At 43.7% G+C, this 23,651-nt stretch overlaps 1 protein-coding gene across 3 annotated transcripts; it reads left to right on the top strand.

Annotated features, from left to right (window-relative positions):
• Positions 1-1,570: 1,570 nt before the first annotated feature.
• On the top strand, positions 1,571-20,321 carry RCAN3 (RCAN family member 3). 3 transcript variants are annotated; one of them, XM_069972510.1, is made up of 5 exons: positions 1,571-1,608; positions 7,296-7,544; positions 10,521-10,694; positions 17,136-17,307; positions 18,489-20,321. In XM_069972510.1, the coding sequence occupies exons 2-5, from the start codon at positions 7,344-7,346 to the stop codon at positions 18,647-18,649; spliced, it is 708 nt and encodes a 235-aa protein (XP_069828611.1). In that variant the 5' UTR covers positions 1,571-1,608; positions 7,296-7,343; the 3' UTR covers positions 18,650-20,321. The 3 variants fall into 3 exon arrangements, with proteins under 3 accessions (XP_069828611.1, XP_069828612.1, XP_069828613.1); XM_069972511.1 differs by lacking the exon at positions 1,571-1,608 and adding an exon at positions 1,696-1,775; XM_069972512.1 differs by lacking the exon at positions 1,571-1,608 and adding an exon at positions 1,832-2,028.
• The last annotated feature ends 3,330 nt before the right edge of the window (positions 20,322-23,651 follow it).

Below are 23,651 nucleotides of genomic sequence, written 5' to 3'. Positions count from 1 at the left end.
GCTCTGGGCTGGGGCAGTGGGGGGGGGGCGATCGAGCCGGAGCAGGGGGCTGTAGGATGCGGGGCTGGGCTGCGGGCGGGCTTTCGGCCGGCTTAAGCAAACTTAAAACAATCGCAAAAACGATTTTACAGACGAGTTATCGTCCCATGTAAACGCTGGTCGTTATAAAACCAAAATTGTTGCCGCAAAATCGTTAAACGATCGATTGGGCGAATTATGGCCCCGTGTAAACGTAGCATAAGAGAGAGCAGTGCAGCACGGAGTGGGCTCAGGAGCTCAATAACAGCAGTCGGAGCCTATACATCACACTGCCACCACTCTGAAGGGTGTGCAATGTCAGGTAGAGGCCAAATAACGTCCTGAACAGATAAAAGATTAAACCAGGGATGGGGAACCTTCGACCCTCCAGCTGGACAGCCAAAGCTAACACTGCACTCCCTGTGGCTGGAGAAGTTAGATGCTGTCCTAAGTAGTCCCGGAAAGCATGGATACAGCCATAAGCACATGAGTTGGAGCAATAGTGTTGTATCAGCTGTAATTTGCTGAAAGGAAATCTGTCTGTCTGCTGCAATTCAGGTTTCAGACTGCTGATGCTGTTACCGTAGGTCAAGGAGACACATGGGACCTTTCATATATCCAGCTGTGCAGCCGGGGGGGAGAAAAATGATTTTATTCTCCTGTGCAAAGTGTCAGAGCGGCACTTTACTAAGCTTACTTATGGGTGTATTCACACTACAGAATCCGCACGAATAACCTCCGGCGGATTACGTGCGTGCTTCTGCTTGAAGATCTGGCTGTTTCATGGGCTCCATTTTATGGTCAGGCGGATTCCGCCATCCACCCAAAGAATTGACACGTCAATCCTTTTTTGGACAGGCGGCAGAATCCTCCTGCCCATAGAATGGAGCCCATGAAACAGCCAGATCTTCAAGCGGAAGCACGCACGGAATCCGCCGGAGGTTATTCGTGCGGATTCCGTAGTGTGAATGCACCCCGTCTGCTGAGGGCTAATGCCTCCTCGCTCCACTTCCCACCCAGCCTTGTTGCTTCTTCATTTACAGTCAGAACTTAGCTGCCAGCTGTCAATCAAGCAGGGATAGGAGGGGGAGCGAGGAGGCATTACTGCCCACAGCAGATAAGGGGTTTACTTATATTGTTTTTCATTTCTAGGCAGGTTTTAGCCTCCAGATGATGCTTAGAAAATCCGGCTGTCAATCACTGAGTAGGACCGCCCACTGGACTCCTAAGTCCAGAATATGCCGGAATTTGGATGGGCACTGTCACTTTAAAAAAAAAAAAAAAAAAAAAGGCCAAGTGCATTTCTCTCTGCCTCTGTGCCAGACTCCAGTTGTAAGTCAATGGCACAGCGGTCTCCCTCGCAGCACACAAGCCGCTGAGCTTCCTTCCTGCACCGCATGAAAGGAAGAACGACAACAACGGCCTCTCCACCAATCACACGTCACACAATCACCGGTAACCAATCACCATCCAGAAAACACGGAGTCCAGCCAATCCGGAGGACCCTGAGGAAGAACCAATAGGAATCCGCCTGACAGACGCTCACGGCTCTTATGAAACTGAATGGTCTGAGGAATCAGCTCTGCTCCCGTAAGTTGACGCCTTCTCTGATTGGCTGAAGAGAGTTCGGCGGCGGTTCCCATTGGCCGCCGGCGCCGTCAGTCTTGCGGGCCGCTTGACAGCTGTCAGTGTGCAGCCAGAGGACGCAGCTGGGGGATGAAGTGCAAGGGGCGGGACTGCAGGTGTTGGGTTATCAGGTAACTGTGCTGCATGGCTGGGCGGGTGACAAGGTCATTGTGGCGACTGATGCTGCTGGCTCCTGTGTGATGGCGCCCATAGGGCTGCAGTGCTGAAGCTGACTGTGGCCTGATGCTCTACCAACTGGGGAGGGGGGCGCTGCTGCTGCAGACAGCCCCATGCATCGGCATAGAGCAGAGTTGTCTATTCCTCTATGTCCAATGAGTGATTGGATGGTGATCTGTAGATCCTGGCAGGAAAACAGGAGAAGAAGTAAGATGCAGCCTGGCTCTCTAGTGGGTGATGTCTGATGGGTAACATGTGCTGGAACTTCTACAGTATACATATTATTCTTATTACTGTTACTATTATTATTATTGTTGTTATTATTTTATTACTATAGTAGCACATTCCATTTTAGTTATTTTATATGTCTGTACAATACATTGGTGCCTTGGATTACGAGCATAATTCGCTCCGGCACCGCGCTTGTAATCCAAATCCACTCTTAAACCAAAGCAAATTTTCCCATAAGAAATCACTGATATGCAGACAATTGGTTCCACACCCCAACAATCATTTTATATTCTGAATAACATGTAAAACTAATGAAACAAACATGTACAACCAGCTGAATGTGATATTATAAGTTACTGTACAGTATAGCAATCAGCATGTGGTGTATAATGTATAGTAAGTGCATAAACCTGATAACACAGCAGCAGTTTGTAGATACAGGATGAAACCGCAGATCCCCATAATGTAGTAGCGTAGTACAACAGGCCAGAATAGAGAAGCAGGGCTGCTGTCAGAGGCCTGTGTGGTCATATGACAGCAGAGGGGAAGAGCCGTGTGTTCAGCATGGACCAATCCAGAAGTGAGAATCACAGAGCTGTGCAGGAGGAGAGTGACAGAAACTTTTCTATACAGCAGTGTGTATAGCTGAGTGTAAGTGCAGGCACATTATAGCAGCAGGGTGAATGACTGAGTGTGAGTGCAGGCACATTATAGCAGCAGTGTGTATAGCTGAGTGTAAGTCCAGGCGTTTAATAACAGGAATGGAGAGGATGGGAAACATGAGGGCTGACAGAGGCTGCAAGGAGTATGAAGGAATGAGCAGGACATATGTGGGCAGAGTATAGCAGCGCTCTCTGTCAGGGGAGAGAGGGGTTACAGCTAGGAAGAGATTACCTCCACAGTCCTGTCCCCTGATGCAAGCCCCAGCCTTAAGTGGATCTGCTTTGATTTGGAAGGTGAGGGAGACTTCCTGGGTCAGAGTACAGAGCTGTAGACAGTGTACTCACTGTATATACTGACAGCAGCTCCCTCTGTACCTCGTAGAGCTAATATCAGACTTCCCTCCTCCTCCAGGCTGTGATGTTCTGCTATGTGGTGAGCCTGTCTCCAAGATGGCAGACATGGAGGAGCATGTGACCATACCCCGCCCCTAGTGTCCGCCACTGAGCCTGTATATGCTTATGGAGGACACTGGGGGCGGGGCATGGTCACATGCTCTTACATGTCGGCCATTTTATGGACAGACTCGCCAAAGAGCAGGACAGCACAGCCTGGAGGAGGGGAGTCTGATTTTAGCTCTATGAGGTACACAGGGAGCTGCTGTCAGTATATACAGTGAGTACACTTACTAATACTGTACACTGAACTACTTTACTATAAAGTGGCCCACCCCTTTTAAAGGAGAAGTCCAGGCAGGGGCAAAAATTTTCTACCCGCAGGGGGGAACACAAAAAGCTACCCCCTCTCCAGCCCTGGATCACCGCTCCGGGACCATGCTGGTGGATTGGCCGCTCAGCCAGAGGGGGGGGGGGTACACTGCAGTCACTGGTTGACTCAGCGGGCTGTCCATCAGCCGGGACGGGCTTCTCCCCCGTAAAAATGACTTCCAGCGGGGCCGGTCACACTGCTCATGCATGGATGGGGAGAGGTAAGCAAAGGTTGCTTATTATTTTCTCCCCTGCCGCCTGTCATATTTTTGACGGGGCCGGACTTCTCCTTTATAAGAAACCAACCCGCACAATTTTGCTGATTAGGTTCCCAGTAGCGCGTAATGGATATTGTATAGAGCCCCCCCCCCCCCCCCCCCCCCCCCATGTCTGGGGTTCCTCTGTTGGTGACTTCACAGACTTCCAGTGCGCGAGGCAGGGGGAGAGCTGAGAACTAGTCATCTTGGCTGTGACTAGTCGGCTTTCTGCCTGTCAGTGTGCGCTCTGCAGGGGTGATTGCCAGACAGGGAGGCCCTATAAAAGTCTCTAACAGTCCTCCTTGTCTGTCGGTCACCCCACAGAGTGCACTGACAGGCAGAGAGCAGTGACTAGTCACAGCCAAGATGACTAGTCACGGCTATCCCCTTGCCTTGCGTGCAGGAATAAAAGACACTTTGCTGGGATGTGAAGTCACCGACAGGAACCCAGACATGGTAATTTTTCTTTCATTCATCTCTATTGGAGGTGCAGTATATGGCTTGTCTCCTCGGATCCTTCTCCTTCATTATAGTCATAAGCCATGTCTGGTGCAGAGCTCTGTTGTGGAGGACCCAGGTGTAGACTTGTACTTGTTAAGACGGATGAGGGGCGGGGGAAGGAAACGAGAATGAGAGCTATTTTTCCGCTGCCCCAGCAGTAGATTATATTATTATCTTAAGCGCCAAAATAGCCCTTTAAAAGAGTAGTTCACCAAAAAAAAAAAAATTACTTTTAAATGATCTGGTGCCAGAGATTTGTAACTTACTTCTAATAAAAAAAATCTCAAAACTTATCAGCTGCTGTATGTCCTGCAGAATATGGTGTATTCTTTCTAGTCTGGAGCGTAGGAGAGGTTTTTCCATAGGGATTTGCTACTACTCTGGACAGTACCTGTCACAGACAGCGGTGGCAGTAGAGAGAACTGTGTCAGATTGGAAAGAATACACCACTTCCTGCAGGACATCCAGCAGCTGATAGGAACTGAAAGACTTGAAATTTTTTAATAGAAGTAAATTACAAATCTTTGGAACTTTCTGGCACCAGTTGATTTGAAAGAATTTTTTATTTTTTTTGCTGAACTACCCCTTTAAGGCCTCACATCTGGCAGCAAATTTCCTGAACACCATTAGTAAATAAAGACATGGCGCCTATTGAATTCAAAGCAAACCTTCTAAATTCATATGGCTGTGGTACATCCAGGAGGGTGCACGAGTCCGGCAGGGGCAGCCAGCCACTATCCCAATGGAGCTCAAAAACAGTGATGGTCTCGGCACCCCACAATTCAATTAAAATGGGATATCATTATTTCCTATCCAAAAACTTAAAAGCCCATACGGATAATCCACACATTTCAAACGCAATTACTAAACCATGACTAAGCACGCATGGGCACAAAACGCGTAGGTAATCCGTATGCACTTACAAATTTTTGGAGATAAGTAAAGAGATCACCTTTTTACTGAATTCCAGAGGGCCCAGACTATCACCTCTGTTTTTGTGCTCTGTTAAAATCAATGGGTTGTCTTTGCAATGCATGCATGTGCTGGGAGCAGCCCTATTGAGATAAAGATCCTATTTGCAGCACCTGCCGATAGAGGTTATGGATATAATTAATAATTCAGAGTGCCTTAATGAAGTATATGATGATGGGTCAGACAACCCCTTTAAATTTAGACTATTACTAGATGTTTGTGTACAACATTCAGTGTTAGTACTGCTATTCTCTGTACTATAACACTACTGTATGTCCTGGAATCGTCAGATGACTGAAACATGAAAGTAAAGTTATACATAGGAAATCATCTCATAGACCAGGGGTGTCAAGCTCAGGCTCTCCAGCTGTTGCAAAACTACAATTCCCATCATGCCTGGACAGCCAAAGCTTCGCTTTGGCTGTCCAGGCATGATGGGAATTGTAGTTTTGTAACAGCTGGAGGGCCGCAGTTTCATAGATGATAGCTGGCCAGCAAATAATTCCAGGGGATTGATGCTGAGGTACAGTTCCTCTCTTGACCACAAGATGGCGCTGGTAGGGAAATTGCTGCACCCAGATGGTTTGGACATTGTTTACCACACAAGTAACTCTCTAAACCATCTGTAATATTGTAGCTTAGTGAAGGCAAAGGATTTGCCTATGAAATTGAATGGCAGAGTGCTACTTTATGTTATATAAGGTTTGGATCCCTCACGCACACGCAGTCCCTATGGGACCAGCCGCAGGTGGAGAGCGATCTGGTGCAGTTATTATTGTATGGCCTGCGTTATTAGCAGTCATTGTGACCCTATTTTATTTCGCTTCCACTATAAAACCAGTGCTGTGCATTTCGGTTACCGTGGAAACTGGCCAGACACTCAAGCGGGCGCTGAATTTCTCCTCTTACGAGTTTTGATGCTTCTTGTATAAAGCGTATGTTTGTTTATTCCCTAAGATAGATAGAGATGTTAGAGGGACAGATGCCCTTAAAGGTTTAGATTATCTCATGGCGGCCACCACCTTCTTAGGTTGATTCCCAGCCGGTCAGACCACAAGGCCCTGCTGCATCACCTTAGGTCCTGTTATATGGGCTCTCTATGGGGAAGGTATTCTCGATGGACTGTTGATCATCCTACTCACCTCTCCTCATGCCCACGGGGAGTGGACGCGGGACCCCCACCAGACTCCAGGTGTCCGTGTCACAGCCCAACTGATGGACAGGCCGCTCAGCAAGTCAGTGACCAGGGCAGGATGGCACTCAGGTCACTGATTGGCTGAGCAGCCAGTCCATCAGGTGGGATGGGCATTTTCGTGACCTCATCACACTTCGTGGGGCCCGTGGCCGTTCCTGCTGCTCACCGCGGCCACAAGGAGAGCTAAGTGCCTACTTGTAATCAATTTCCCCCCTGTCGGCTACAGGATTTTAGCTGGACTTCTCCTTTAATCCTTTAAAGGGAGATTATCAGGTTAGACGAATGGAGTATGGAGTGCTGAGAATGAAGGTATGGCTCTTGCCTTCATCCTCAGCCCTGTTCCTGTGCTGTTTGTAGTGTAATCCTGCATCTGTTTAGGCCGTTTGGAGCACTGAGGGTGGGGTTACCACCAGACTGCCCCTTTCCAATGATCATCTGTGGAGCTGGCAGGCCGGATTGGCGCTCTGGGGGTGGGTAGTGCTTTAAACAACCCTACCGGACACAGGATTACGTTAAAAATTGCATGGGAACGGCGCCGAGGGTGAAGGTAAGAGACATACTTTCATCCTCAGCATCCCATGCACAATATGGAGCTCTTAAATGGAGTTCCCTTTTAATACTATATTTAAATTTTTACTATAGTCTGAATACCAATGTACACACTTGAATTAGGCTGGGTCCACACTACGTTTTTGCGATCAGTTTTTTTTCATCCGTTTTTGCAAAAAAACACAGATGCAGTTGTGTGCATTTTTCCATTGGCAAAACGGATTGCAAAAATGTGGTGTGGAGCCAGCCTTACCATCTTTCTCTTACCTCAACATGATGTAACTGTGAGATATATCACCTCATACAGGAGACTTCCATTACTTAACTGTAAGTTTTCTACAGGTTTTCTTGACCAGAATTTTAAGTCCACGGGGATAAGAAAATTTAACAATGCTGAGAGACACCATGAAGTCCTGGAATGAAAGCGCTGATATATACAGCAGTGACCAAGAAGAAGAAGAGGAGGAAGAAGAGATGATCTTTGGGGAAAATGATGATGACCTGGAAGAGTTAATGGATTTTAGTGACCTTCCGACATCTCTGTTTGCATGTAGTGTACATGAGTCCGTCTTTGAGTTAGAAGACCAGAAGGTATGTATGGCTATTTTGTTGTTCTCTATTAAAAAAAGAAAATTTTAAAGGGGTTAGCTAGGTATAAAAAAACACAGCTAGTTCTTTCTTGCAAAAACAGCGCCACTCCCATCCTCAGGTTGTGTGTGGTATTACAGTTCTGTTCCATTCCTGGACTCCTGTGACTAGCTACTGTATATAGTATTTGATAGCAGACATTGATTCAGTTGTATGGAAGACATTAGGCTCAGGCTTGTTTCACATGATGTTTGGGTTGCATGTCACCAGTTTACTTCACAATACCTCCAAAAATATTTGGCTAGGTGTGTATACTGAGGTGTTCCCATGTCAGGTCCATTGATGTTAAAGAGACTCTGTCAGTAGGTTTCTGCTGTCCTATGTAAGGGTAGCGTAACCTAGTGACAAAGAAGCTGAACAGAATGATGTATCACTTACATTGTTCTGTGCAGCTGATCCAGAGATATCCTCCTGAATAACATGGACAATAAGTAGTCCTCTATCGTGTATGTGCTCAGTAGTCCTGAATATTCATGAGCACCAGCACACTTTGGCAGTTGTCTGTCTATACTGTGTATAGGTAGACAGCTGTCAATAACGGGGTAGAGTTAATGGTGTGGCCTAAAGCCCATTCTCCTGCATATTAGGAGAACAACTAAAGAGAATGATGTGAGTAATACACTGGTCTGTTCAGCATGTCTGTCGCTAGTTTGTACTGCCCTCATTTAAGGCAGCATAAACCTAGTGACACAGCCCCTTTAATGTAAAAAGTCTACCTATGACTTAGTTTGGGAAATGGAAAGAATGTAGTCACAAGTTGCTATAGTCGGTTCAGTAAAATTAAAAGGGTATTCCGGGCTTTTTTCTGAATCTGTAAAGAACATAATTTAAGTGTCACTGCCGTATTTTTATTTTTATTGTTATTTTTTGCAGAAATCAATAGCACAGGCGATTTAAAGAAACTTTGTGATTGGGTTTATTAAGCAAATATGCCATTATCTGCATGTAAAAAGACTTTCCCCAGGTCCGCTCCCCCCCCCCTCCCCCTCCTCTCTCTCTCATTCACTGCTCATTGTCAGGAAATCTCGAGTCTTTTACATCAGTCGAGCCCTGTGTAACCTATGGAGAGGGGAGGAGGGAGGAGGGAGATTAGTCACCTGCAGAGAACAAAGGATTACACAGCAGGACCTGTGTGAAAGCCAGTATTCCCAGGTCAGAGAGGTCAATGCTGACTTCAGTGGAGATAACCTGGTTATGTAGCTGTAAATTAACTCTTTGTTGTCTTGTTTTGGTGCCTCATCTCCCTCAACCCCTCCCCTCTCCATAAGAGAACCACGAAGACAGGGGGGATAAACATTTGAACGACAGTGACACTAAGTTTATATGTTACTTCTCCACGCTCCCCGGTGTTTTTCTCTCTTCTTCCTGCAGCCTCTGGTGCAACTTCAGAGCTGGTGTCTGAAGTGACAGGCCACTCAGCCAATCACTGGCCAGGACAGGACGATCGCGGCCAGTGATTGGCTGAGTGGCTTGACACGACACCGGCTCTCAAGTTGCATTGGTGGCTGTGGCAAGCGTAGAGAAGACAGGAAGACACCAGGGAGCGTGGAGGGGTGATTTATGAACTTAATTATTACACTTTTAAAGCAAGGGCTGCACGGACATCGCTATTGATCTAGCCTATGCGGCACGATAATCGAGCTATGTTATAGGCTCAGTGCTGAGTGCTGATCCAGCAGATCCCCAAGCTGGTTGTTCCCTTTGTTGAAATGACTGCACAGTATTTGTCAGGTTCTTTAGTCTTTATTTATAAGCTACTTTCCGCCTCTAGAACAGATACTGACTGCTGTTTCCGCGTATCTATGGTTACAACAATCTTAGGCAACTGCTTTACTAAGTTTGTTTCATCTGCAGCAATCTGCATCCTTAAAGGGAAACTGGAGAAAAATGTGGTTTTTTTTGTGTTTTTTTAAAATTAACTGGTGTCAGAAGGTTATACAGATTTGTAAATTCTATTTACAAATCTCAAGTCTTCCAGTACTTATCAGCTGCTGTATGTCCTACAGGAACTGGTGTATTCTTTCCAGTCTGACACAGAGCTCTCTGCTGCCCCCTCTGTCCAAGACAGGAACTGTCCAGAGCAGGAGAGGTTTTCTATGGGGATTTGTTACTGCTCTGGATAGTTCGTGTCATGGACAGAGGTGGCAGCCGAAGTCTGCCTATCTTTCTCACCTTATCCACATATTTGCAGGTGCACGTTGGCCAAATATGTGAAACTCTAGGGATAAGTTCTAGAGATGAGACATGCATCCATTAAACCTTTATGGCATATTTTGTAGATGTGTCATACATTTCTAAGATGAAATACCCCTTTAAATCTAGCCCATGACTATAAAAAACTGACCATATAGGTGGGAACAAACCCCTTTAAAGGGCTAGTTCAGCAAAAAATCCTTGCTTTTAAATCAACTTGTGCCAGAATGTGGCAGAGACTTGTAATTTACCTCTATAACTTAGTACCGCAGTACTTATCAACTGCTGTATGTACGGTAGGGAGAGGTATTCTTTCCATTCTGGAAACAAGAGGTTTTTTTATGGGAATTCGCTAGTGCTCTAGACAGTTCCTGTCTCGGACAGAGGTGGCAGCGATGAGCACTGTGTCAGACTGGAAAAAACCCACCACTTCCTGCAGGACATACAGCAGCTGATGAGTACTGGAAGACTTGAGATTTTTAAATAGAATTCAATTACAAATCGCTGGCAGATTCTGATACCAGTTGATTTGAAAGAAATAGTTTCTTTTGCTGAACTTCCACTTTAAGTATCAAAGCCCAGTTGTGACTCTTGCCCCCTTATATCTAAGGCGCTGTCTGTAGCATAGCTCCATTACCATATATTATCTGAATTATTATAGGGCTCCTTTATCATATATCCGAATTACCCAGAAGATCTAACAACTTTCTCTTTACCTTTTTCCAGGAAAGATTCAAAGCTCTCTTCACAGTATATGATGAGCAAGCTTCCTTCCAGTTGTTTAAAAGCTTTAGGCGAGTGAGAATTAATTTTAGTAACCCAGAAGCAGCAGCCAGAGCCAGGATTGAGCTGCACGAGTCGGACTTTAATGGAAAGAAGTTGAAGTTGTATTTTGCACAGGTACAGTCTAATCTATAAATGCCTTTACGTTATATAAGGGAACATCTGGTTTCCAGTACATATAGAAAAGTATAAATTCATAATATTCATTGTATTCCGGATTTTTTACCAGTTCATCACAAAGATGACCGATTATCTGGACCGGTGGCTGAAGAAGTTGGATTCAGTCTATGGCTGTATCCATGTTTTCCAGAATTCCCTCCCTAGGGCTGCATCTAACTTCATCAGCCACCAGTATTCAAATGCCAAAAAATCTACTCGAGTCGTGCTCACCTCTAATGTAGAGTGGGGCAGATACTGTTCATTGTTTTCAGAGGTGAAAATACATCAGTATTTTGATAATTACAATTGTAAATAATGAAGTGAAAATAATGATCGTAAAAAAAAAAAAAGAATTCTGACCTGCAGGCGGAGCAGTGGCGCTCTGGGCCCGGGCGGTGTGTTTGCTGGTAGCCTCCAGCTTGAATAAGGCCTCTAACTGGCCCAGAGCTGCAGCTGCTTCTCCTGCAGGTCAGAGCGCCCCCTGCTGGATCCACTGCTGCTGCCCGCACCCAGGGCATCCCTGCTTCCCGCATACAAAAGATTTTCCAGGAGCAGCAGCCAGGCATTGAGGAACCCAGAGCACCAGATAGCGGGTGAGTACCCAGCACAGCGCCCCACAGCTCTCTTCTCTTCAACACCTACCAAGTGACTATAACTACTACTCCCAGTACTGCTACTCCCACATCTGCTATTACTACTCCCACTGGTACTACTACTACTACTCCCACAACTGCTATTACTACTCCCACAACTGCTATTACTACTCCCACTGGTACTACTACTACTACTACTCCCACTACTGCTATTACTACTCCCACAACTGGTACTACTACTACTACTCCCACTACTGCTATTACTACTCCCACTGGTACTACTACTCCCACTACTGCTACTACTCCCAATACTACTCCAACTACTGGTACTACTACTCCTACTCCAATTACTGCTACTACTACTCCCACTGCTACTACTACTGCTCTCACTACTGCTATTACTACTCCCACTACTGCTATTACTACTCCCACAACTGCAACTACTACTCCTACTCCAATTACTGCTACTACTACTCCTACTCCAATTACTGCTGCTACTACTACTCCCACAACTGCTATTACTACTCCCACTGGTACTACTACTACTACTCCCACTACTGCTATTACTACTCCCACAACTGGTACTACTACTACTACTCCCACTACTGCTATTACTACTCCCACTGGTACTACTACTCCCACTACTGCTATTACTACTCCCACTACTGCTACTACTCCCAATACTACTCCCACTACTGCTATTACTACTCCCACTGGTACTACTACTCCCACTACTGCTACTACTCCCAATACTACTCCAACTACTGGTACTACTACTCCTACTCCAATTACTGCTACTACTACTCCCACTGCTACTACTACTGCTCTCACTACTGCTATTACTACTCCCACTACTGCTATTACTACTCCCACAACTGCAACTACTACTCCTACTCCAATTACTGCTGCTACTACTACTCCCACAACTGCTATTACTACTCCCTTAACTGCTATTACTACTCCCACTACTACTGCTACTACTACTACTGCTCTCACTATTGCTATTACTACTACAATTACTGCTACTACGACTACTCCCACTAGTACTACTACTACTCCCACTACTGCTGCTACTCCAACTACTACTCCCTCTACTATTACTTAATTATTAGCAACAAAAAAAAATCAAGATTTAAATCGAGAATCATTTTTAAAGAACTGAGATTTTATTTTTTGGCCATATCGCCCAGCCCTACTTGTTGCCCCTAGTTATAACCTGTACTGCAACGTCAGCACGCTGATCAGGGGCGCTCAGTTCTAACAATAGTATTTATAGGAAGGTGAGATATTGATCTTTGAAACAGCAAAAGATGGGAGCCAGCAAACCGTATGACATGCATAAGAGATTGTAGATTTGCTCTTCAGCAGCTAGGGGGAGCAGAGGAGCAATGAGTTGTGAGCAATGCAGGATGGGAGCTGTAGTCTGTTAGCCACCTGGGCTGCTTTTGAAAGCAAATGCCGAGGGGAAACACGACAACACTTGTATAAATATTTACGGTAAAGGAATAGCGTTGTGCTGTTTGCAATAACCCCGCAGCCTTCTGTCAGGTTTCTCACCAAATAAGAAAATGCCCCTTTAAGGGGTCTCCAGACAAAAACATTTTTTGCATGGTAAGAAAAACACCGGTTATTGAAAGCATTAGGGAAACCATCCAATATTGATCAGTGTTAATGAATGCAGAGAGACCACATTCTAGAAGAAGGACGCTTTCAAAGCTCTCGGCGATGTAAGCCAGGAAAAAGGCCGCTAATTTATGTCTGCTTCTGTACCGTAATCCTGATTAAATGATGTGTCTTGGGAATTCAAGAAAAGAGAAATTCGCCACAAAGCCTCAACCTGACGGTATGTTACTGTTCAGGAATAAAGAGGGTATGGCAGCACTCCCTATATGTCTGTTATATTACATGCATATATTCCCTATGCTATAACAGGTCTGGAGAATATTCTTAGAATTGGAAACGCTGCAGAGGTGTCAATAACTCAGGGACAGACACACTAAGGAGCGCAGAATTTAAGGGGTTAATGGTGAACATCAGCGAACTCATCATCTGTGGAACAAACTTAGGGGCCTATAACACGGGCGATTATCACTCTGTGTAGTAGAGACAAAGATCAGTCGATGAAACGATCATCAGCTTGATCGTTGGTTTAGGTTCGGACCTAAAACCATCGGGCACCGACCACGCATCGCTACGTGTTTTAGTCATGAGGAGCTGATGATTGCCCAAACACCTGATACCTTACCTCTCCCCGCTTCCAGTCTTCAGGTGTTTGGGCAGGGGCAGCATTGACATCGCTAACGATGTCCATGCAGCCCCTACTGCCCAATTATTGGGCCATGTAATAGGTCCAATAAAGGAGCACCGATCTAGCAGATCGGCGCTCATTTACTAAAATTATCGGGCAGTAGTCGGCCTGTGTAATAGGACCCTTAGGGCGGGTTCACACTACGGAATTCTCGCGGACAATGTCCGCGGAATTCCGTCAGCTGTCCGCCCGCACGGGCACGCGCTTTTCCGCCGGCTCCATAGAGACCATTCTATGGGCCGGCGTATTCCGCGATCCGCTAAAGGAAGTGACATAACATTTCTTTCAGCGTATAGCGGAATACGCCGGCCCATAGAATGGTGTCTATGGGGCCGGCGGAAAGGCGCCCAGATGTGCGGGCGGATAGCTGATGGAATTCCGCGGACATTGTCCGCGAGAATTCCGTAGTGTGAACCCGCCCTTAGCTCCTAAACTCGCTTTAGAGTATTCTAGTAAAAGCTTGCCGTGACCATGTCATATGTGTATGGTGTAGGTCTCCGAGAGAGTGGATCACTGTTTATTGTAGAATCAAGAAGAAACGACTAGTTCTTAGCTTAGCAAATCAATATGTTTTGATTTAGGCAACTAAATAAAAAGTATAGAAGTGAATAAGTCAAAGTAATAAGGAGAAAGGGGAACAAAGGGGGCGAAGGTGAGGAAGTTGGAGCAATGAGGGGAAGAGGAAGAAGCATTGCAGGGAGGAAAGGGAGACCATACTGTATGGGCCGAATTACACAGCCAGATCAGTGCTCGTTTACTGAGACTAGTACATGGCTTGATAATCGTGCAGCAAGGCCTGTATATCTATCTATACAGAGGGCTCCAAAAGTAGGTGGACAGTATGTGTTATATATCAAACTGGTATAAAGTAGAATTGTCTCAGTTGTCCCTAGCAACCAATCAGATTCCACCTTTACTTTTCCAAAGAGTCTGTGAGAAATGAAAAGTGGAATCTGATTGGTTGCGAGGGGCAACTGAGCCAGTTTCACTTTACACCACGTTGGATAAATGTCCCCCTTTATGACCCTATTACACATACTGTCCACCTACTTCTGGACCACCCTGTGTGTGTGTGTGTGTGTGTGTGTGTGTGTGTATATATATATATATATATATATATTTATCGATGTCCATGCAGCATAACTGTCAACACTCCCTGGTGTCCTTCTAGCTTCTGCCCGTTCTCCGCAGCCATTGCTGGCCCTTCAGAGCCCGTCTTGCTTTATGATTGTCTGAATATCCTGTCACTCAGAAGTGCCAGCAGAGGGCGGAAGAGGGAAGAACACTGGGGAGCGTGGACAGGTATATATATAACATTTATTATTTTACACTAGGACAAGGGCTGCACGGACATGTAAAATTTATGGGATTAGTTGGTGTGGACAGTCTTGTGAGAGGGCAGTCATTAGATAACGGTCTATTGTTATTGCAATATATGAAAACACAGTAGGAGTCACAAAAGCATGATGTAATTCAAATAAGATTGTATGATCAGGATCATGTCACTTCATGTAATTTCAGTTGCCTCACCAAAATGGTTTAAAGCATGAGGTTTTGTTTTTTCCCATATAATGCAAACTCGTTATCACTATTCCTACAGTGCCATCTGTTTCATTCCAGCATGGCTGCATCCATGTGTTTTATTACTGTAACTGGGTCATGTGATCACCAGCCTGACCCATAGACAATCACAGTGTTTAATCTTTTAGTGACCAAGGAATTTTCTTTTTTCCTCTTTTTTTTTTTTTTGCCAACATGAGGGCCCACATGAGGACTTGTTTTTGTGGGACTAATTTTTATTTTTATTTTTTTTTATTTTGGGGCCATTTTGATTTATGTAAGGCTGGGTTCACACTGCATTTTAGCAATCTTTATTTTGCAAACAATGGATGTATTTGTGTGCATCCGTTTTGATCCTTTTCTCCAATGACAATGCCATTATAAAAAAAAAGGATCAAAACGCATCTGTTTTTTTAGTGTACACAAAAGCGAGGTCGACCACATTTTTGTGTACGCAAAAAAAAACCTGATGTGTTTCGATCATTTTTTCTTTTTAAAAAAAGGATAAAAACAGATGTGCATAAAACAATAAAAGAAACAGCAAAAATGCAGTGTTTACCCAACCTTACTAATTGATTAACTTTTACTAACCGTTTTTGGGGGGGATAGTGAAAAAAATGTAATTAAACTTACAGTAAAAATAACATAATAAATATATTTTCCAGGTCACAACGATTACAGTGATTATAAAGTTTTTTTTCACATATATTAGGCTAGGTTCACACTGTGTTTATAAATTTGTTTTATTGAATCCGTTTTAGAACGTTTACATTTAATGTACAGAAAAACAAAGTCAATCACGTCTTTATGTACGTAAAAAACAAACCAATTTCCATAATTTTTTTTCCCATATAATGTAAGTCAATGGAAAACTGATCCTGTAGTATGGCATACAACTTCATTCGTTTTTACATCCATTGTTTTCCTTTACATATATACTGTAAATTGACAGCAAAAATGTAGTGTGAACCCACCCTTAGCACATTAGAAACTATAAAGAACTATTTCTGGGAAAAAAACATATCTATATATCTTTTTGGGGGAGATTATGAAAGGGTGTAAATATACATCTGGTGTAAACTGCCTACAGCAACCAATCACAGCTCAGCTTTCAGCTCTGGTAGAATAAAAGAGGAGCTGTGATTGGTTGTTGTGGCCAGTTTACACCAGGTGTATATTTACACCCTTTCATAAATCTCCCCCTTTATGTTTTTTTTCTGAGACTGACAAAATTCAGCAATTTTGCACAATTTTTTAAAATACTTGACCACAATCACTGTGCTGTATGAATAATAGTATCCTTTATAGTGTGGATCAGCAAAATTTTTGTAACAGCAGGGGCAGGGGGAACAGTAAAAACTACACCAACTCACCTCTCCCCATGCCTTTCCAGCACTGGATCGCTGCTGCGGGCCCCCACAGGGCTCCGGGATCTCCTTCACAGCTGACATCACCACCTAGCTGATGGACAGCCCACTCAGCTAGTCAGCTACTGGGGCGGGACACTGCTGCAGTCATTGATTGGCTGAGAGGGCTGTCCATCAGTGGGGACCGGCATTCTCCCCGAGTCGTGACGTCATCACAATGCCTTCCGGCGGGGGTCCCGGGGCCGGTCACACTGCTCATTGCAGGCACAAGGGGGTAAGCAAGGGTTGCTTGTTTTTTTTTTTTCCTGCCCTTGCTGCCTGTCAGATTTTTGACAGGGCTGGACTACTCCTTTAATGTTTTATAACAGTTAATTTTGAATGGGAAATAAAATGTCATTTTATTATTTGGGAGGAAAGGTCACACAACATGTTTTATTAGCCGACTTACGGATGCCTTTCTCTATTGTATTTTTTTTGTAATTTTGTATAACTTTATGTTGGTCTTGAAGTGCTAAGCAATTTCTGTGACACTATACAGTGATACTTATTACCCTCTCGGATATTTCTTCAGGCCCAAGTATCCAATGAGGAAGGGGAAAAATCCTTTCTACTGCCCCCACAGCCAATGAAACAGTTTCTTATTTCACCGCCAGCATCTCCTCCTGTAGGATGGAAACAAAGCGAGGACCCAACACCAGTGATCAACTATGATTTGCTCTGTGCGGTTTCAAAACTCGGTCCAGGTAAGTCGCTTATCACTAGAAACTGTACATATGGGACTGCTGAGAAGTTAGTGACGACTATGGTAGATGTTAGAATACAGTGCATTACAGACTAGTGTATATAGGACTGTAGCCATAGCCTGGTCAGAGTGCCCATACTAGCAGACCAGTCCACAGCCGGAAGAAGTGCCATGAAGCAGTGTAAGAAGGTGGCCTGGGCTGATGTTCGCTATTATGTGGACGCCTGTGTGTGTCATTTACTTGGAGATGGCACCAGGATGCACTATGGTAAGTAAGCAAGCCCGAAGAGCCAATATTAAAGTGTACCCATCACAACGAGTGCTTCTGGATTAGCGGTGAAATCCACTGCCCATCCAAAAGTTCGGGTCTCTGTGGATACAGAGGCACAATCAGTCGATAATGAGCATGGAGTAACGCCCATTATTGAATTATTGCATCTCCTTTTCATACAAAACTATTCATATACATCAATACCAAACTATAAGGATACCTGTTATTTAAAAATAGCTTTTGCCATGTTATCAGGCATATACAAAGTTATTGATCGCAGCGGGTTTTGCTGCAGAGACTTAAAGTGATCAGCAGATATAGTCTGGGAGAGAGCACCCAGCAGTGTCATCCACACCCCGGCTGTATCTACTGATCAGCTAATTCTGATAATCTATGAGGCTACATAGGCCGGGTAGTGAATGACACGGCTGCCACACCCAGGTATATCTCCTGACACCCACTGTGATCAAAAACTTTTGACATGTCAAAAAATTTTTTTTAAAGCAAACGTACAATCAGGTACATAGCTTTTTTTCCCCCCCCTTTACATTAACAAATCGGCCGATAGCGGGGTCCGTTTTTTGGAACGCCACCCAGTTCCCATGCTCGACGATGTTCGTTTGCTGTACACTGGCCTGGCTCTATGCACTGGAGCAGGCCCACTACCCCCAGTATATCTCAGATATCCCATCTCCTCTGTGACGTGGCTCCATTAGAATCAAAAGAGCCGTGTCACAGTGGGAGTGTGGTAACCAGGTGGCACCAGGTGCACCACCAGCATCTGATCATCTAATGTAAAAAAAAAAAAGTGATGTACCTAATGGTACATTCGCTTTAATGACAGGTACTTTTTTTTAATCCATCGCTGTTTTTATTTTATTATTATTATTTTTTTTTTTGTACTTTTTCAGGGGAGAAGTACGAACTTCATGCAGGCACAGAGTCAACTCCTAGCGTGGTGGTTCACGTGTGTGAGAGTGAAACTGAGGAAGAGGAGGATGAGATGAGAAGCCCAAAACAAAAAATTGTCCAGACTAGGCGTCCTACAGAGCCCCCTTCTTCCTTAAACTAGTTTGACAATTTTATCGGTTAGAAAGAGAAAAAAACACATAGAATTGGAAAACATATCTTGGAAAACTTAAAAGGGAAATGTAGATCTTACCATTCACTTTATGTATATAGCTAAAGACAATCTAGATCACATTATCAGAAGTGATATTTATTTTATGTACTTTTTCATTACTGTTATGTATGTGTTACATATTATCAGTGTTTTAGCCATTATACTGCAACCAAAAAAAAAAAAAAGGTTGAGTGCAGTAAAAATGTATTTCTGTGTCCGATACCTCCAGTTTAAAGGGGCAGTCCCCCTTAGAAAGAAAGTTAACCACTTAAAGAGTTGTACCCAAACACTTGGGTAAAACAGACTGTTTAAGGTGTCACTGTCATTTGTAAAAACTTTTGACGTGTCATAGAGACATAAAACCAAAACAAAAAGTGCAACAGCAACCTACAGGTGCAAGTGCTTACCGTACATACTCCCCCTGGCATATACACGATAAAAACCTGCTATATAGATATAAAAAATTAGGATCTCTATTTTAACCTGTAGGTTGCTGTTTCACTTTTTGTTTTTTTGTCTGTAATTTAGCCATATGCGCCGTGCAACCTACAGTGTGAACAGAGGCTTTAGAGTGCTGCCAATTTCAGGGTTTTTTTCGGTTGTATGTGGGGATGTGGCTACCTCCTGTTGGCTTGCACTCCACCGATGTCCTGTGGGTGCCTAAAATAGAGATTAGTTGGCTCCTATCTGCCCAGTTGTAGGCTAAATGTTAACCCATGAGAGGCCATTGCTAGTGTGGGAATGCTAAAGTAGGACCATGTCTCTGAGGACACCTTAACGTGGTGACATGGTACCCTCAGTTTGATCAAATAGTTTACTAAGATCCTCATTTTTTTATTATCTATAGAGCAGTTTTTTATTGTTTATACGCCGGGGGGAGTATGTACAGTAAGCCCCTGCACCTACAGATTGCTGTTGCCCTTTTTGTTTTTTATCTGTACTTTAGCCACATGTAGCATGCAGCCTACAGTGTGAACAGAGTCATAGATGTGCTGCCAGTTTCAGTTTTTTTATGTCATAAAGACATGTCAAAAGTTTTAATCGGGGTCAGGTCTGAATGTTTAGACCCGTTCCGATTGGGAGAACAAGTGGGGAGAAAACGTACATCCTCTCCCCACTCTGTGTAAGAAAAAAAGAGTCAGGCTCCATAGACTTACATTATAAGCCTGACTCAATCTCCCGATCAGTACAAGTCTGAACACTCCACAATGGCACGTCAAAAGTTTGTACAAACGACAGTGACACTTTAATCTACAGGGTATTAGCTACTCAGTATGGGGCATTGTCCTTATTCAAGCAAGTTACTTACAGCCTCTGATGTTCTAAGATGGTTGTCTGTGTCATTTGTGGGGGGGTTTCACGGTTTTATGTCACATGATGTACTGCAAGAAGCAGCACACAGAGGGGTATTGTTGTCCGTTCTATATCGTTGTTCCATTGACATCAATAGAAAGATCATAGGAAAGGAACCTCTGCTGGAATCAAGTGGAGCACAGAGGGACATTGTGGGCAGTAGGGTTTGCCCAGATGATGGCAGTGCCACACTCCACATAGTTTATATTTTGGATGTTCTAGTTGTATAACTTATATTGATATGTTAGTATAAATGGATTCTAAATGACTGTGAGCTTTTTTTTTAATGTTTATTAAATGAAGTTATCCAGCCAAGGATAGAATTGTAAATCTTAGGTTGGGAAAAGTAACGTACAAATGGTTAGAATCCTAACCTCGCTGACTGACTCTATGTGCATTGCTAGTATCTCTACATTTTCCAAGAGCATTACCTGTTTTAGGATACTTAGTAGTTCCTATAAAAACGAATGGGAAAATTCCTATTGGCAGACTTTTGCTATGATGGTGAATGTATTTTATAGCCTGCTATGTGGGATGCAACCTTTTAAAAGGCACCTTAAATGACATGTTATAACATTATTATAACCTGATGCCGATGCTGTACTGTCTAGTGTGTGTATATATAAGCCATATACTGTATGGTGAATGTTAAACTGTGTCTTGTATTACGTGGACCGTAAGTACACACGTGCACTTACTGTAGTAAAACGATCATCCCGGTTAGCTACACTTCATTGTGGTTAAGTAAAGGATTTGGGAAGCAGAGATAAAAATTAAAGGGACGCTATGGTCAGATTAGACAAATCCATCCTGCTGATCTGTCCCTATTGCACTGAAGATGAAGATAAGTCTTTTACCTTCAACCTCAGCACTGTTTCTGTGCAGTTTGTAGTTCAATCCAGTGTCTAGTAAGGCCAGTTGGAGCACTGGGGGCGGGACTACCGCTCCCAACGCACCGATCCGCCATTGGCTGCCCCGCCCCTTCTAATGACTAGCGTGGTAGCCCCCAGTGCTCCAAACTACAAACTGCACAGAACGGGCGCTGAGGATGAAGATAAAAGACTTACCAATTGGGAGTTTTTTGCAGGTTAGATTTGTCTTTGTTTCCCTTTAAAATAAACTACATAAATTAATATATTTTTCTTACCGGTGGAATAATTCTGTTTTCCTAATTTAACTTTGAAGAAGAACTGAAGAACTTAACCCAACAGCTAAAAACCTAACTTACGTACCCAACGCCTTAGAGTTAACGCAGGCCAGGGTTGTCTCAGCCAGTAGCTCAGGGGCCACACGTGTCTCTCGACCATTTACATGTGGCTTCCCAGGTGTAGGCAGCTGCAGATTATACTCTAGTAGCACCAGGGAGGTCTTGTTAGAACTTACTGGGGTCAAAACGGTATAAATTGCAGCTAACTCCATGTTAAGAGCCATATAACTCTTGTATCCTTTTTCCGTTGTATTGTTCACTGTGGCTCAACACCATCTGTTGCATAGGAATGTAGTTTGTGTCCTACAAAAGGATGGAGACCTGTGCCTTAGACCATGGTTTATGCTCTGTTGGGTATCTCTTCCCATCATTTTTCTCTCTCTCTTTATGTGAACTAGTCTTTCATGGCACATTCTTTAGCCGTATGGGCTGAGTATTGAACTGTATGGGGTTAGCCACGTATTACATATTGGTTCTAGTAACTTGAAGTTTTCATTTCAATTCAAGACAATTTTGCAACTTGGGATTGTCCTTCCCGTTTTCCATAGAAGAGCTAAGGATTACACCCCTGCTATGTGCATGGCTGAGTGGGGGAGGGTCACTGATCAGAAGTTTCAGTAGACTTCCTAACATTTGGGAACAACTTTACCCCTACTCTGGGTTATTGCCTGACAATTATTAAAGCAACTCTGTACCACCAGACACACCCTCCCAAACCGCCGTTTCCGTTCTGTTCCATTCCCTAATGCATGCCTGGTCCAGGGGTCTCCTGGGGTCGGTGTTCAGGCTTAAAACAACTTCTTTTTGGTGGTACAGTGTCAATGAGGTGGGGCCTAGAGCATCAGTGCCCTAGGCCTGCAGCTCCTCTTCTTCCCCCCCTTCCTTCTGTCATCACACCCCTGGAATCTACAGGTGGATGCTCTAGGCCATGCCCCATTATCACCACACCACCAGAATAAAAGTTGTTTAGCCCAATTACAGGTACCAGGAGACAAACAGAATTTTGAAAATAGGATCAGTACATTACTGGCGGTTTGGGGGGGGGGCATGACCAGTGGTACAGATTCACTTTAAAGGCTTTGGCCACTTAATAGTAAAATAGTTCAGTGTACAGTATTAGTAAGTGTACTCACTGTATATAATAACAGCAGTTCCCTGTGTACCTCATAGAGCTAATATCAGACTCCCCTCCTCCAGGCTGTGCTGTCCTGCTCTGTGGTGTTTCTGTCCATGGCCGACAGGGAGGAGCATGTGACCATGCCCCGCCCCCTGTGTCCTCCATAGACATATACAGGCTCAGTGGTGGACACAGGGGGCGGGGCATGAACACATGCTCCTCCCTGTTGGCCATCTTATGGACAGAAACACCACAGAGCAGGACAGCACAGCCTGGAGGAGGAGAGTCAAATTTAAGCTCTTTGAGGTACACAGGGGTGTACACCATGAGTACAGTTACTAATACTCTACGCTGAACTATTTTACTATAAAGTGGCCGACCCCTTTAACATTTAAAGCAGTATCCAGCGATGTCTGTATATTTTCTTGTATCTTAAATCATACAGTGTCTGCAGCAGCACAAAGTGAGGTTGCTGAGTTTCATTCTTTTTAACTGAAAGTGAAGACCATAATTTATACTTTTCTGATCAGTTAGTCTCTAGGATATGTCAGTATGTACTGAAGAACATTACAAATGTTACTTAGTATCGGGTGCTATACAATCATTTTGCATAGTTCACTGTTAGAGTCTCCTGTTTTAAATATAATGCTTTAATAGAATTTCTTGTATTTTTTTCCTTTTTTTTTCATTTCATTTGTTGGAATTTGTGTATATAGCAACAATATATTTATGGTATAGATTCTATAGAAATTTTATAGTGTGATGTTTTTTGCTTTTTATGGCGTCTCTGAATACTCTCCAATCCAAGCATTTACTATGAACCTAGGTTCGCTGTGGAGATATTTTAAATAAACTTTTTAACATAGAGAGGAATGCATAAGAACATTATATAGAGTTTATTAATACTCTCTAGCTTTTCAAGAGTATTTTTGGAGTACTTGCTATATGTGCCTGCATTTGTTTTTGCTCCATAGACTGATGAAAACTGGACCGCATAAGAAAAAGAAAAAACTGTGTGTGTATATATAAATATAAGTGTGTGTGTGTGTGTGTATATATATATATATATATATATATATGTATATATATATATATATATACATGTGTGTGTGTGTGTGTATATATATATATATATATATATATATACACACACACATACATACAAATACGTCTGTTTGTGTGTGTGAAAATTGTGCTTAGGCTGGGTTCACAGTACGTTTTTTGCAATGTTTTTTTTTTTTCTTCTGTTTTTGCATTTGTGTGCACCCGTTTTT

The sequence above is a fragment of the Dendropsophus ebraccatus genome, chromosome 5, assembly GCF_027789765.1.
Source record: "Dendropsophus ebraccatus isolate aDenEbr1 chromosome 5, aDenEbr1.pat, whole genome shotgun sequence".
Classification (NCBI taxonomy): Eukaryota; Metazoa; Chordata; class Amphibia; order Anura; family Hylidae; genus Dendropsophus; species Dendropsophus ebraccatus.
This window is presented reverse-complemented; position numbering and strand designations above follow the sequence as displayed.